This window comes from Manduca sexta, chromosome 15, assembly GCF_014839805.1.
Source record: "Manduca sexta isolate Smith_Timp_Sample1 chromosome 15, JHU_Msex_v1.0, whole genome shotgun sequence".
NCBI classification, from domain to species: Eukaryota; Metazoa; Arthropoda; class Insecta; order Lepidoptera; family Sphingidae; genus Manduca; species Manduca sexta.
In genome coordinates this window covers 1,921,501-1,937,233 of record NC_051129.1, presented here as the reverse complement: position 1 = coordinate 1,937,233, position 15,733 = coordinate 1,921,501, and the positions used below count along the sequence as shown (strand labels likewise).

The 15,733-nt window shown below is 34.9% G+C and overlaps 1 protein-coding gene across 1 annotated transcript; it reads left to right on the top strand.

Moving 5' to 3' along the window:
• The first annotated feature begins 5,942 nt into the window (after positions 1 to 5,942).
• LOC119189367 (elongation of very long chain fatty acids protein-like) lies at positions 5,943 to 12,353 on the top strand. The gene is made up of 5 exons (XM_037438745.1): positions 5,943 to 6,046; positions 8,383 to 8,573; positions 9,789 to 9,863; positions 10,340 to 10,636; positions 11,150 to 12,353. Exons 1-5 carry the CDS (start codon positions 5,998 to 6,000, stop codon positions 11,393 to 11,395), a joined length of 858 nt encoding a protein of 285 aa, XP_037294642.1. The 5' UTR covers positions 5,943 to 5,997; the 3' UTR covers positions 11,396 to 12,353.
• Positions 12,354 to 15,733: the final 3,380 nt, after the last annotated feature.

The window sequence follows — 15,733 nt, the reverse complement described above, 5'->3', positions numbered from 1 at the left end:
TCCAGGGTCTGCATGTAGCTAACTCTTTTCATTACCCGTGATGAAGCGCGACTTTCAGTTTCGCTATCAGTATCGCTAGTCCCTCCAAATCACTGTCGTCACTGTCACTAGAGAATATGGATATTTCCATTGCCTTTTCGTTTCCCTTAAAATCAGTGTAAGCGATATTCAAAACATATGGAGTAAACTGAGGAATTGGTCCGATTGGAAAATGTGATTGTTTACAACAATCAAATCAAATGTCAAAACGGGTAGATAGAGTATTGGCAAGCGTAAACTGTCATTTTCAAACAGAGGGTAATCTATGATCTGTAATCCGTCCTCTCAAAGATTGATTATTGTTAGAGATAGCTTACTCAATCTATGGATTGGTTATTGGCATGCTTTATCCATAGAAACGAATGAATTATCGGTCTTAGATAACATACATTGGATTAGGATTGGTTATTAATTTCGGGCGTTAGTGGCGTAAACATATTATAGCACGACTGCAGTACTTGAGGTATCGGATTTGATCCCTAAGTCTCGCTAAGTGATATTGCGTTTTTCGTTTTTGAATTTGTGTCCGATATGACAATGGCCTCGCTCCCTATCACATCATGGGACGAAATACACACGACGGGAAATTGATGTACTAGTTGCGCCTCTGCTACCACGTGCGTGTGCGTGTGTGTGTGTTTATACGTAGGTTATAAGCCAAAGTTAATTTTCTATCAAAGTTGCAATCTATAATAAACAAAGGAAATCATTAAAAGCCAATATGCGGTTACCTCCACCTTTTAAATATTTAAATTAATAACACAAATATCACAAAAGATGTGAAATTTAAAAAATACACCTTTTCTGGGTCTATCGTGGAATCTCTAACGCAAATATTTGTCAAAGTTGGCAACATTTGACAAGCACAATCCAGTTACCCCGTTTCATTTTTATACTGACACTTACGTATGCGGTGACCCCATACAACCATCTACGTGTGACCTCACATCCCCAGAGTTTCTTCATTAAATTTGGGATTTTATATATTGGTCACTTATAGATTTTTTAACTTAGATGAATTTATGAAGATACGAAGATATTAAGAAAGCGTTTACAAAAACCTAATATCCACAGTATTTTTTTAATACTATTGTACATCGATAACTCTAGAACGAGCCAATATAATCACATGTATGTATGTATTTCTCCATGTGTAGATACAATTTCTATTCACCTGGATACAAAATATATCCCCCTAGGGGTTGCTCACGGCTTCGCTCGCGTGAAATCTCTGTCCCGCTACAAAGGTCTCTAAAATACGATAGTGAATCATAGAGCCAACCTCTACGATGCTCACCTCTTCTATTTAAAAATCTGATTTTATAACCATTATTTCACATTGGAGCAAATTAATGGAATAAGTAGCCTCGTATTCATCCTATAATTATTGACTGCCACGGTGGCGTAGTTATACTGCATGCGCGGTACGACAGCGCTCTGAGGTCCTAGGTTCGAATCCCGGGTCGGGCAAAGTGATATTTGGGATTTTCTGCTCAGTATCAGCGCGGAGTCTGGAATTTGTGCCCGATATGGCGATAGGCTCGCCCCCTATAGCACGATGGGACGGAACACACTTGGCGAAAAGTTTGTGCTCTGGTTGCGCCTCTGTATACCTCTTTGAAGATAAATGCGTGATGTTGATTGTGTCTCGTATCAATCCGGGACATAGTTAATTCGTGTGCCAAATTTCATTTAAATCTCTTCAGCTGATTTAGCATTTACTTCTAACAAACATACAAACATTTACTCAAACTTTTGCATTTATAACATTATTCCGATTCCCAAAAAATGTTCCACGAAAAACCTAACGCCTCAATAAATCCTCATATCCAAATATATTTGTTTGACAATTGAAGCCCGGATTAGACTCACAAGATGAATTCCAAAGTACACAGTGCATACGGTAGGAACGTGGATTCCGACATCACAAACATTACTTACGTAAATAAACGAGAGAGGATGTATAAAATTCCCTCTGCGAAAATCATTTCTGGGCCCTTATTCTCTATCTCACACGTTATTTTGACAGTGCGTAACAAGCACGCAACACAACGCGTCATGTTTAGGACTATAGAGATTTGGCTTACAGAATACCATTCCACGCACATTTCTCGAAGTTAACATGACACGGCCGCGTTACGCGCTTACACTATCATACAGAATAAGGGCCCTGTCATGGGGCCGTATGTGGTAATCTGGCGGGCGGTACTACAGCTACTCGAATTTGCGACAATTGTAAAAAAAAAAACAAAATGTCGTAGCACATGTGATATAAAAAACAGTGTTTAAAACAGATGATATAGATTTTATATTATAAAGGACGGGTGGAGAAATCTTTTCGACTTATAGTATTGTGCTCGTCACCTTAAAACAATAATTAAGTGTTCTTGTGTGTCTATGCTTAGTTATAACATACAGCACAAAAGTAACTGAAAAAATGTAAAATTTTAAATAGTTTTCACATCGATATACATATGTGTACTACGTACTAAATTTGGCGTTTCGAACACCCACTGTGTTCAACTGAAGTGTAGTGCAATCTAGTATTGGTTGCCATTTTACTTATACTATATTTAAAGCGCTTTAGAATGTTCAAAAAGTTTGGTTAGACGACGATTGATGTTCTAGCGCTGCAGCGAACTTTAGTTCTAACTCCAGATTTTGAACAAATAGTTCATATGGACGTTCGTGTCTATCGGTAGAATAAACTTCAATGGTTTCTAAAAGTTTAAACTTTTGTCTGCCTATTAACAATCGTTTTTTCTTCATTAAAATATTTTTTACAAGGTTTACTTTATTTAAGATAAATAAAACCGAATATTTTAATTAAAGTAAGGTGTAAAAGCGTTTTGAAATCTTTTAATTTGTTCAACTACTTTCATGGCTGACTATTAGATACTATGATAATAATGTTAAGTTTTATGCAGCTAAGAACCTAACATACCTTCTTCCTAAGAACCTTAGAAAAAATTTAAGCAGCTACTTGCAAGTTTCTTTTTCAGGAAATAATTATAATCTTTTATTTACTTCTATTTACTAGTAAGCAGAAATATTTATAATCTTACTTACATTTACTAGTTAGCAGACCACAGTATTTCCTATTTTTGGATTGTATAATTTAGTAGTGGAAACTTATAATTGGCCCTCTTTGATTGTATCCTTTACTATGAGTTACTATATTTGGAAAATAAAATACTTATCTAACAATTAGTTCAATTTCTTTATCAATCGACAAAAAATGAGTTTCCGTAGTTAGTCGGCAATATTAAGCCATTGAACGGGGGCAGCCAAGCTGGAAAACCACTTTGGAGCATTTATAAAGTTTAAAATTCAAGCCTCGGAGCAACGTAATACGCTAGTAGCTCTCGCACAAATCTGCTTTGACTGCTGTTGAAATTGCAAAACGTAAGTCAGGTATATATTTTTGTTATAATATAAATTATATATATATATTATAAAAAAGCGGCGATAGCCTAGTTGGGTGTGGAACGGACTGCCAAGACGAATGTCCGTTCAAATCCCAAGGGCACACACCTCTGACTTTTCTAAAAAATCATGTGTGTATTCTTTGTGAATTTATCGTTCGCTTTAACGGTGAAGGAAAACATCGTGAGGAAATCTGCACATCTGAGAAGTTCTCTATAGGAATTTCGAAGGTGTGTGAAGTCTACAAAAAGAGTCTAAAAAAGGTCCTCTAAGGCGCCACGAGGCCCCTGTAAGCGCGATTGCCCGGTTCGCCTCCCCCAAAGGCCGAACTGAACTGAACTCACTCCATTTACCATAAGGTCCACTTTGCCGTGCCCTTATATAATTTATAATAATATCAGCCCTGTATTATATACTTGCCCACTGCTGAGCACGGGCCTCCTCTACTACTGAGAGGGATTAGGCCTTAGTCCACCACGCTGGCCTAGTGCGGGTTGGTAGACGGTTGGTAGCGCGCGATAGCCTAGTTGTGTGTGGAACGGTCTGCCAAGACGAATGTCCGCAGGTACAAATCACAAGGGCACACACCACTGACTTTTCTAAAAAATCATATGTGTATTCTTTGTGAATTTATCGTTCGCTTTAACAGTGAAGGAAACCATGGTGAGGAAATCTGCACATCCGAGAAGTTCTCTATAGGAATTTCGAAGGTGTGTGAAGTCTACATATTAAAAAATGCACAAAATCAAAAATAGTCAAATACTTTTTTGCATCCTCTACCGCCCATAAAAGGTGTGAGTAAATGTTTTATACGTCTGAAACCGTGATTACACTAGATATAACAATGATCTGGACAGGAAATATGGCGTCTCAAAGAGACATAATGAAAATCCCTCTTCTTTATAAAACGTAACAAATATACAAGTTTCTCATTACAGCGTGTTTAATATTTTCACGTAAAAGTGCTTTGTAATACGCGGTAAAGGGTTTTGAAAACGCAACGTGAGAGAAATTAAAACTGCACTGTAAATCCTCCATTCTTATTTTAAATAAAAATGTTTTTTCAATATAACATGACGTACTCTGTTTTCAGAAATTCATTACTGCTATTGAACTTAATTTCAATTTCAAAATAAGAATTTTATGGAAAACGGACTTTGCTCATGTCTTTTATTTTAATCAAGGTTATAAATATTTTTTAAAAACGTATTTACTTTTAAATAACATGAATAACTTAATAATAATTGCTGTGAATATCGAACTTACAATAGACAAAATTACTAAATTCGTAATTTTGAGTTAGAGCGCTACGTCTTAATGTTTTGGCTATTACGCAAAAAAAAAGATTTAAAAATTGACACTTAAAAAGTATTTACATCAAACCAAAAATATATATTTTAATGTTGAGAGTAAATTTTTTACCAATTTTCTTTGCGACATCAAACAATCTTCGACTCGTTATATCCTTAGCCTTTATGATTAAAAAGGAAACAAAAGAAATATTCTCTTGAAAATTCCTTGTTTCATAAAAATAAATATACCGAAACAATGACGTTGAGTATTTGCATACAATGTCATTTGGAGGTAAACAATGCCAAGTTCGGAACATTGGCCAATTGGAATTTAATTAGAATCATAATCTGATTTGTGTGGTACGGTCTAACTGTCAGCGTATTGTCATAAAATATGTTAAAGTGATGTTTTATGATCTAGCTGACTATGGCTTATGGGTGTACCTGCCTAAAAATTACACAAGAAAGATTTCCTACTTATCCGTTTATTCACTATGACTCATCTTCATAAGCATGTTGCGAGTAACATTTACCAATGAATTTTAAAAGATATTTAGTTTAAGCATTTGTCAACAGGTCGACTATATGTTATTTAGCAAGTATGTAGAGATAAATTACCTACAATGTCATACAAATTGTATAAAAAAGGTTTTTTGGACAGCTCGTTGCGGTCATTTTGCGTGGTTTAACAAAAAGTTAATAACCTCTAAACAAATCATAGATAGAGATACGAAGCTGAGGTCCTGGAGTGAAATCAGGAAGTTGTGTTAGTTACGTACCTCGGAAAGCACGTAGAGCTGTTGATCTTGCGCCTGATCTTTCTCCGGGCATGTCGGACTGCCGACTCATCGAAATATCAGAGTGAAGGAATAAAGATTGCACCCGTGCATGGCGAACACACATGTGTACTATATATGTGTGTGTCCTACGTACCTGGCTATTCCCGGTGAGATACACCGTCGTGGCTGAAATTCGGCCCAGAAGGGATGCAAATCATAAATGTACCATCGGAATTTATAGATACAAAGCTCTCAATACTCTGTGATATCCTACTCAAATTTTGACAAATGCAGGTTAATCATTCTCTTTGTCTTACACTCCCGCTAACAGTAGAACCACGCCTAATCCCATTGTAATGCCATTACGACAACTCTCAATCACAGTATTAAACCGGACAGTCGATGAGCGAACAGCATTAAGAACCTCTCCGGGGGATGTGCCGGTGTTAAAAATAGTGAACATGGAAAGGATTGACGATAGACATGTGTTCTGGAACTTTAAAGGAGCTGGTAAGCAATCTACCATCACTTGTAACTGAAATTCATATACTCATGGGCATTGGATACTTAAATAATTTTTAATGCAAATATGAAAAATATTTTTCATCCAAAATCCAACAGAAAAGGGATTTTCAAAACCTAGTCAAATAAAACCTTTGAAATTTCATGGAAGGTGTAACTGTCAAATAACAAAATAGTAGATTGTGACGTCACCAGCCGTAACGCTTCGTGCGTGACAAAGATAGCGCAATTACCACACCTCATCTGCTGTTAATCTCACAACAATATTTCAAATATGAATCATTGAGTTATTTTTTATAAAATTTGCATACTGTTTTCACAGTAGGGCGTCTATTTCTTATTATTTGTCGTTACATATAATCATGTACCCATTTTTCACCATCAAGCCGAGAACCCACGATACAGGCTTGCCTAATGTGGGGACCGTTGTCAATACATTTGTAAAGTTCCAATAATGTTAACTTCGAAAGTATAGCAGATTAATAATATCAGCCCTGTATTATATACTTGCCCACTGCTGAGCACAGGCCTCCTCTACTACTGAGAGGGATTAGGCCTAAGCCCACCACGCTGGCCTATTGCGGGTTGGTAGACTTCACACACCTTCGAAATTCCTTTAGAGAACTTCTCAGATGTGCAGGTTTCCTCACGATGTTTTCCTTCACCGTTAAAGCGAACGATAAATTCACAAAGAATACACACATGATTTTAGAAAAGTCAGAGGTGTGTGCCCTTGGGATTTGAACCTGCGGACATTCGTCTCGGAAGTCCGTTCCACACCCAACTAGGCTATCGCCGCTTTTATATTTATAGCAAATTTCCCATGTGAAATTAAAAAAATAATCATTTTTCTTACTAAGTAAAATTATATCAATTATCAAGCCGAACAATGGGGATAGTAAACATAAGAGTATAGTAGCTCCATACACTTTTTCGGTGTAAGTATACATGCCATTAAAATATAACAATATTTTTTTATCACATATGATGAAGTTTTTTTGCAAAATTTAACAATCCAACCATACAATATAGTTAAAAATGAATATTTTCTTTTTATTAACTACTTATATCTTATCGGAATAAATTTCTGTTTTTAGGAATCATTTTTGTTTTAGATTGTTGGACTTACACCTATTTAAATAGTACTTCTGTCAATAATTCGGCTTATTAGAATGCCAACTAATATTCAATGCTATTGCAACTATTTAATTTATTTATATATTTGTATTATTCCCCCTAAGAGCGTCTATCTTCCATCAATATTTAACCTATACTTTTAACTGGAAAGGGAAGACTAGTTTTAAAGAAAAAAAGGTTCTTGTAATGAAATTTACATTTAACACACTACTAAAAATGCTATTAAACAAACAAAACATTAACTTTACAAAACAAAAATAATACGGGCTTGTTAAAATCTTATCAAATTCGTTATCCGAATTCGATATTCACGAACTTTTCTTTACTTGAATCCGACTGGGGACTCGTTTAATTCTGTTTACTGTTTAATACGAACTAATGTAGAAGCACATACTACTATCCTTATGACATTAAACTTGTGTATTTTTTAAATAAGTTATGTAACGATTAGAGCAACTATCCTCTTAAGGCGTCTATACCACACTTCCTACGGTATTTTGTATTTTAGCCGCTGCAACCACTTATTGTAAGAAATATGCCGCCTCTTTTCAAATTAATAATTCAGTCATTTGAGTATTAGAAAAGTCTGGTGGTTTTAAATTATTGAATAGGTTTCCACGGCTAAGAAAAAAAAATAGGTAAGTAATTTAATACAAAGATAATTTTTGGTTAAAAGTTTTTATTACTTTGTTTGTTGTTACATTTTGAATTTTAAATTCTTTAATCTTAAGTTTGTAGCCTGATATTTGCAAACTCTGTTATTTATGAAAACGAAATTGTATTTTTAATATTTGGCATTGAAACCAATAAACTGTTTTTGTTCTACTAAATTCTTATATTATCACTGAGTTCTATCCCAAATACAAATTATCCATCATATGTAACTCAAAGATGTCTTTGATCATGATCATGATCATGTGATCCTGACCCTAATTTTAACTCGCTCCATGGCCTGGCTTACCTGTACTACTTTAATGAAATCTTCACAAACTTTCGCATTTAAAATAAGGCTTCTTAACCATTCTTCTTAACCATCCTAATTACTTTATATTATAAAATTTAATAATAAAAGAACATTGTAGTTAGTTTTTGCATTACAAAACAAATCAAATCGAAGACATGAATGTTGAGCCATGTAAGAAACGTTGCCCTATTTTGAGTCACATTATTAAGAAATGTTTTTCCAGGAGAATACAGCGATCAGAAATTCCTGATGAGCACACCATTTGTGATAACCGCCATTGTGGTCCTGTACTTATGGTTCGTGATCAAATTCGGACCCGAATTGATGAAGAAACGACCGCCGTTCAAATTGGAGAAGGTTTTATTAGTTTATAATGCTGTGCAAGTCATGATATCCTGTTATATATTCCAATTGGTGAGTAGTTAATATCGTCATTAGTTAGTTAAACAAATAATAAAAAATATATCTATACAGATTTCGTGCACGGCATAGTGACCCCACTCTACCTGATGGTAAGTGAAGTGTGGTCCAAGAGAATGTCGACTGACGAGAGACGATTACCCCTCGGCAGTCGACACGACCTGTTGGAACCCGATATATACACGCTAATCCAGGAACGCGACACACTTACGTAGGCCACTATGGCGGGTTTTAACACCTTGCGTACGGTGGTCGCTATCTTGGCAGATGTAAAACATATACTACCAATAAATATTATATCCTATGAAGGTTTGAGATTGCTTTTAGAACATTCAATTTGTAAACGATGTTTAAATAAGCCGAATATGAGATTCACAACTATTTCGTTTAAATACACTTGATGTTAATTACCGCAAAAATATCTGTTACTTCATTAATTTGAATCCGATTTCCGAATCAAAGCGGATCAAAGATTCCCAAAATTTCTATGTAGTATTTACCATTGTCTTCGTCATTTTCTGACTAATGTATTAATGCTTTATTATGTAAGAATCATTCAAATAACAATAGAATTAAACAATCGATTATTGATATTACTCTTACGAAATTCACATTTCAGTTTGCATTCAACATTTCGACACTTGAGGTTACTGACCCGATTGTATTGTTTACTTCTCGCTAATTAATTCGAATTCCCAGCCCTGGGTCCCAATTAACTGGGGTTCAAGGAAGGTGATTGTTAATCGAATGTCAGCATTGGCAAGGTTATTACTTGTAAGATTTGGGAATAAAGGTCAATTTAGTTTGGAAGGTTTGCGTTTTAATTAAAGATTATAAGTCAATTGGTTTGTCTAATGTAATTTCTATCTTATCGGTGCGTGAAATGTTTCACTGAATTGTCCGGAACCTCCACGTAGGCTTTACTACCTTAAGAATAATGTTGGACTACCCCTACGCGTAACTGGATTCCAACAAAACATTATACGGCACAACAGCATTCATAATGTTATTCAAACCGGAATGAAACAGTTTTTAAAATACTGCTTCAAGTCATTCTTACCAAGACGGATATAGATTTATCTAATATAACTTCTATTATGGAAAAAATCTTTAGCAGTTTATTACAATCATGCTATCGACCATTTAAGTTAAACTTTTCTATTGTCAAAATTTTCAAATATCTTTCATTAATACGAACATTTGTTTCAGGGATTTAGATTTTTAATAAATAATGGAATGTGGAACACGAGGTGTTTAAGCGAGACTGAAGAGTTTAGAAAACAGGTAAATCAGCTAGCTCATATAAATTTGATTACTAGACACAGTTTTAATAAGAGCTATCCACAATCATGACAAACTTGAGTCAGTAAAAAAAAAGATTAGCGTTAGTATTTTATTTTGATAAAGCGACAACTTTATCTTAATTATAATATAAATAATAACAATATCAGCCCCGTATTATATACTGTCCCACTGCTTGGCACGGGCCTCCTCTACTACTGAGGGGGATTAGGCCTTAGTCCACCACGCTGTTCTAATGCGGATTTATAGACTTCACACACCCTTAAAATTCTTATAGACACCTTCTTAGGTGTGCAGGTTTCCTCACGATGTTTTCCTTCACCGTTTAAGCTAGCAATAATTCACAAAGTATACAGGCACAATTTTAGAAGTCACTTTATATTCTTTATTGACAAAGTGGGAGATATCCCGGGTCGGTATAGTAATAGAGGCTTGCTTAATTAATTTCAATTTCCTAGGTAGTAGACGGAAGCCACTATTATTTCCTCGCCAAGGTGGTAGAACTCCTCGACACAGTGTTCTTCGTGCTACGGAAGAAACAGAAGCAGGTGACTTTCCTCCACGTCTACCACCATGCAATGATGGCGTCGTTGGTGTGGGCCATCGTCAAATACAACAGGACTGACATCACCGTATTTCTTGGAGTCATCAACTCCTTGGTCCATGTGGTGATGTATGGGTACTACGGGCTTTCTGTGTTCCCATCGCTGACGAAATACTTGTGGTGGAAGAAATACATTACTATGATGCAATTGGTAAGTTTTTGAATGATGATACTACCTACTAATTATTATAAGGTATACCCGAGAAAGAATACAAGCTCTGTAGGACATTGAGCACCTCAATCTGGGTTACTAGATATTATGTCTCATTATCAAAGAATTCATAACATAAAAGCTTTCAAGTGATAAGGTTATAACAAGTGGCGTAATGAAGAAAAGACCATTAAAAAAAAAAGAAGAAAAACGACACGACCCCGCTCCTGTCTTATACAAACGAAAAAAATAGAAAGGGCTAAGTTCTAGTTTTAATTTTAAACAACACGCCCCTACCATTCTCCCTCCTCAGACAAAAGCCGCCCCAACTTTTCTACGCCACTGGGCATGATCCAATATTGCGAACACAAAGCGTCGTGCAGATGATGAACTTGTCAAAAACACTACACTAATAAGAAAACTGTCCAATATTTCGTTAACAAGTTGACGTCGTCTGCGTGATGTCTAAAAGTGTATCTGTTTTACAAGTGATACAGATTCCGCCTTTTCCAGATCCAATTCTCCCTGATGTTCATCCACACCATCGTAACCCACATGGTCTCAGAGTGCCGTCCGTCCGAAGCTCTGCTCATCACTGTCTGTTTCAACACAGTCCTCTTCATGTATCTCTTCGGGGATTTCTATGTCAAGTCCTATATCAAGAAATACAATAGAAAAGACATCGTTAATGCTGGAAAGGTTATTAGTAATTCTACGAACGTTACTAACTACCATAAGTTAGCTATGAAGATTCATTAGATATAATTGTTAATATAAGAGGCTGCCGATGCGGTAAGTGAGTTTCTGAAACACTAAACAGTAATTCTAAAGTGTTAGAGAATATGTTTTATATTTTTTAAATGCATAGAACACTTATCACGTTTTTACAAACTGTTAGTTTTAAATGACCTGGAGTTTGGCACCTAAGATTACCTATAAGTTATTATTTCCTTACGAACAAGAAATTTTCCCATACTGCTAACTAAATTGCCTGATGGTATGGGAATTATAAGAATTCTCGCGTGGTTTTAATTACTATATAATGACCTCTCTATTGGTTTGTCAGGCTTTAGTATAAAAAACGTTTGATGCCACGGTAATTTGATAAAATCCGATTAAATCAGATGCGGGACTAAATATAAATTCAACACTAACTAAATCAGTTGAGGCTAAAACCCAAATATCCAAGCCACGAAGCAAATACCGTTTAAAACGACAATTTAACACTTCATCCCGGGCGTCCAATGCCGCTAATTGACAGGAGTATATGTCAAAATAATTAAGTTATGAGCCCGCTCGGGATTCGCGCTCCAGTTTTTAATATGTCACATCTTGTCAGATATTTTGTGTAGCGAGAGTTGATTCAACAAAAAGCGGTGTTGGATTTGTGATTTCAGAACATGCTCCAGAAATAACTACTGGCGTAACATTATACTTATAATCAATAGTGGTATTATTTTCCAACATTTGTAAAATACCATAATTTTCCTTAATTAATGTGTCTATTCAAATATAATAAAAATAAACATTTCTTCTCGTGTGCGACTATAACAAATCATTGAATACAACGACTAATTTATGACGAGCTAAATCTTAATAGTCGTGGAATATTCAGCACTTTGATCTTGAAGAGCAATATACTTTAATAGGCAGGTATTTAGTTTAATAGCATACAGATAATTCTAATCTATGTTAATTTTAAGAATGATCTCCAATTTTCTATAAAAATAATTTGCATAACAAAATGACTATCTGTTTTATATTCATTGATACTTCAATTTCATTGCAATTTTATCTACGCGTGTAACAGTAACTCTAAAATTAGTTTTAAGTGTTATGCCAACTATAACATTCTATTTTTCTAATGTAATAGATTGTAAGTATTACTTGATTTATAGTCTAGATAACTGCTTAGAAATATTTTTGATACAATAAAAAATCTTTTAAAAACCTTTGTTTCACTTTGTCCTATAAGTTCGAATACTTTAATAATTTCAAACACTATTGTTCTACAATGATGCCGAAGGATATTTGTCAAGTATATTTTATAATAAAGCACAGATGTCCAAAAATAAACCGCCCTCAAAAACCACCTAAAAACAAATATTTTTTTTCAAATTTGAATCACTACGACCACCACCATATTGTATCAAATACATAAAAAAATCTCTATCCGTTAATAAATAATTGTGTCCGGAAGTAACAAACATTAAAAATATACGTCAAATTGATAACCTCCTTTTTTTGAAATCGGTTAAAAAAATATTAGTGATGATCAATACCGCTATATTATTTCGACATCTCTTTCATAAGAATTACCCGCAAAACGCCTGGTGGTTACCGCCATTTTTTTCGCATCGGATTTTTCGGATGAGGGGAATGGTTATATTGGTTTCACCGGTCTAACAACCCAATGTCGATACTCGAGAGTAAATAAAAATAGTTACCGCCACACTTTAACTACCCATCTTCAATTCTTTTCTGTCCTCCTAAAATCAATTTAGAGAATAATAACTAACGCAAGAGTTTAATTATGTACACCCAAAATTATCTGAAATGACGCGTTAGTTCCCAAATTAAATTTGGTCCTTCCATGCGTGCAATGCAAATTATTCACCGGGACACTGATTGGATTTTCCGAGAAGCTATCAATTATATTATTGGCAGTTGCAAATTGTATAAACCTGTGGTAGGTAGTGTCCTCGACAAATCTTCAAAATAGGTAAATGCAGAATAATTTTGTAATAACTGGATTTTATAGCCTACTATACTTATACTAGCCCTGCTGCACGATGGACCGGTGACTCGTATAATCCAGATAGTAATGAATGAATGCGACCTGTTCAAGACCAGGATGGTGCTCAATTGGGGAGGCCTAAGGCCAGCAGTAGTCGGCGACAGGTTGATTTAATAACTAGATATCTTAATTAAATATAGTGTTAAAATAGTAATAACAATTAATCAGTACCTTACCAAATCAACACAATGCGTTCAAATACACTGTTGTTTAGTCCTAAATATTTTAGACTCAATAAAAATGATTCTTATTAAGTTAATATCTAAGCTCATTGCCATTCGAAACCATAAAAAACCGCATATTGTGGTAGACTATCACCATTTCAAAACACACGAGATTTCAAGATTGAAATACTATTCGAACAAAATACAAACATCGTGGCGGTAAAACTGCACACCAACAATTGACACATAACTTTGAAGTTGGACAGCGCGCAGCTGCAGCCCGCGGCTTGTTTTTAGACCTTTTTACTGCTTTTAATTAAACCAAGTTTGCGAAGCGGCTTCTAAATTATTACGTGTGCATTGATATTTCCAACGTTAAAAAAGTTAGTATAGTGTCTATTATCTAATTGCAGCGTGTTTATTTTAAGTTTTTTCGTAGCTATTCTTTTATTTGACAAAGAGGTAATTAGTCACTGAACGCCTATGGACATCTTTTATATTAAAAAACTAGCATTAAGTCGAACTTCGCTACATTGTTTCGGCTTGCAGTCTGTCGAATATTTTTTTAAATTTGAGAATTTATACGAGCTGTGAATTAAAACTTTTTAGATCAAAAACCTAAAAGTATTTCGTCTAAGTAAACATTTTCAGTCTTACTTATAAATTTATTTTAGCGTTAAAAAGTGATTAAGAATTACTTAAATAGCACTCAAGAACATCACCAGCTTCCTAGTTTAAACCTTATTAGGAGGCAAGATAGCGGATTTTGACTAACACAGCTGATCGAGTAAATTTGTGTTCTAACTAAGCATAGCTTTGCGAAATTATAAGTAAAACTGTATATCTTCTGAAAACATAACGCAACGTGTACCTATAGGAACCTGCAAGTTACGACTCTGAATTGGCGGGAAAAATCTAGTAGAAAATAAATATAGATGAGACACTCGACCTGGTGCGTCAGCCTTCTTGAGATATTTATTGCCTGCAATACAAACGTTTATAGGTAGCTTGTACATATGTAACAGAGGATTGTAGCTTTTCTTTATTATTCTCAAGTAAACAAGATTTTTAGACAAATATTATAAACGCTTATTCGACGAATTGCTTGTTGTGGCATATCGTTATATTAAGGAATGAGATCATAAATCACTTATAATAATGTCCTCTTCTTTTCTATCGTTTTACCTTTTATTTGAACCCAGACCAGCAGTTCGTGGTCTCATTGTAGCATCATATGATATACTTGCCAATTAATTATAGACCTAAGTTAAAAGAACAAATTGTCTTCGTGAACATTTGCGATGTTTTAGCCACACAACAACGATGTACCAAATACTACTCAGCTTACATAACTTCGTTAAATTCAAAATACCTTAAACTTCAATTTAGTTGTCAATTTAGAATATCACCCCCTCGTGTCCCCCGGCCCCATTAGTCCGGCCCTGTGCCAACGTCTTGAGTTAACTCACCGTGATTTTAATTACTTCGCCTCGTAGATGCTTTGATGGGAGGCCCGTTACAGTAACTATCTAAATGACTAGAATTGGTGTATGAAACGTTTAGAAGCTCTTAAGACACTTTCAATTTGCATTTTGCAACGTACGCTCCGGAATTTATGCAGTGAGTACTTACTCTATTTCTACCTGTATTGGACCCTTACATACGTCACAATCAGTTAAGGTGGTAGCTCAAGGTCATTTTCATACATTTTGTTTCGGCTCTGTAACTAAATAGGCAAGTAAGTTAGTTTCGCAGTTGAAAGAAAATGTAAATAATAATCATGGATATTTCTGCCTTTAAAATTTCGTCATATTAAATTTTAAAGGCCGAAATATCCATGATTATTAATTATTTTACATTTTTCTTCAACTGCGAGAACTAATCACTAACTAGACGTGAATTTAAATTCTTTACTGCCAATACTTGTTTAGTTACCCAGATTAAAGCCGAAACAAAATGTATGAAATGGACCTTGAGCTACCACCTAATAGTAATAACTGGAAATCATCCATTAGTCGAAATTTTGTACTTAAATTGTATTTTTCTGCACTGTTCTGTACGAACTTTAATAATGCCAAATCTCTTACTCCTTCGTACGCGCAATGTCTTTAAAAGAGGACACAATTTTTTTCACGT

What these genes read in the sequence shown, in the direction of transcription:
- LOC119189367 (XM_037438745.1), top strand. Translation starts at nt 5,998, where the DNA reads ATGGAAAGGATTGACGATAGACATGTGTTCTGGAACTTTAAAGGAGCT. An exon ending in CTGAAGAGTTTAGAAAACAG is followed by an intron (nt 9,864 to 10,339) that starts GTAAATCAGCTA and finishes TCAATTTCCTAG; the next exon opens with GTAGTAGACGGAAGCCACTA. An exon ending in ACATTACTATGATGCAATTG is followed by an intron (nt 10,637 to 11,149) that starts GTAAGTTTTTGA and finishes CGCCTTTTCCAG; the next exon opens with ATCCAATTCTCCCTGATGTT.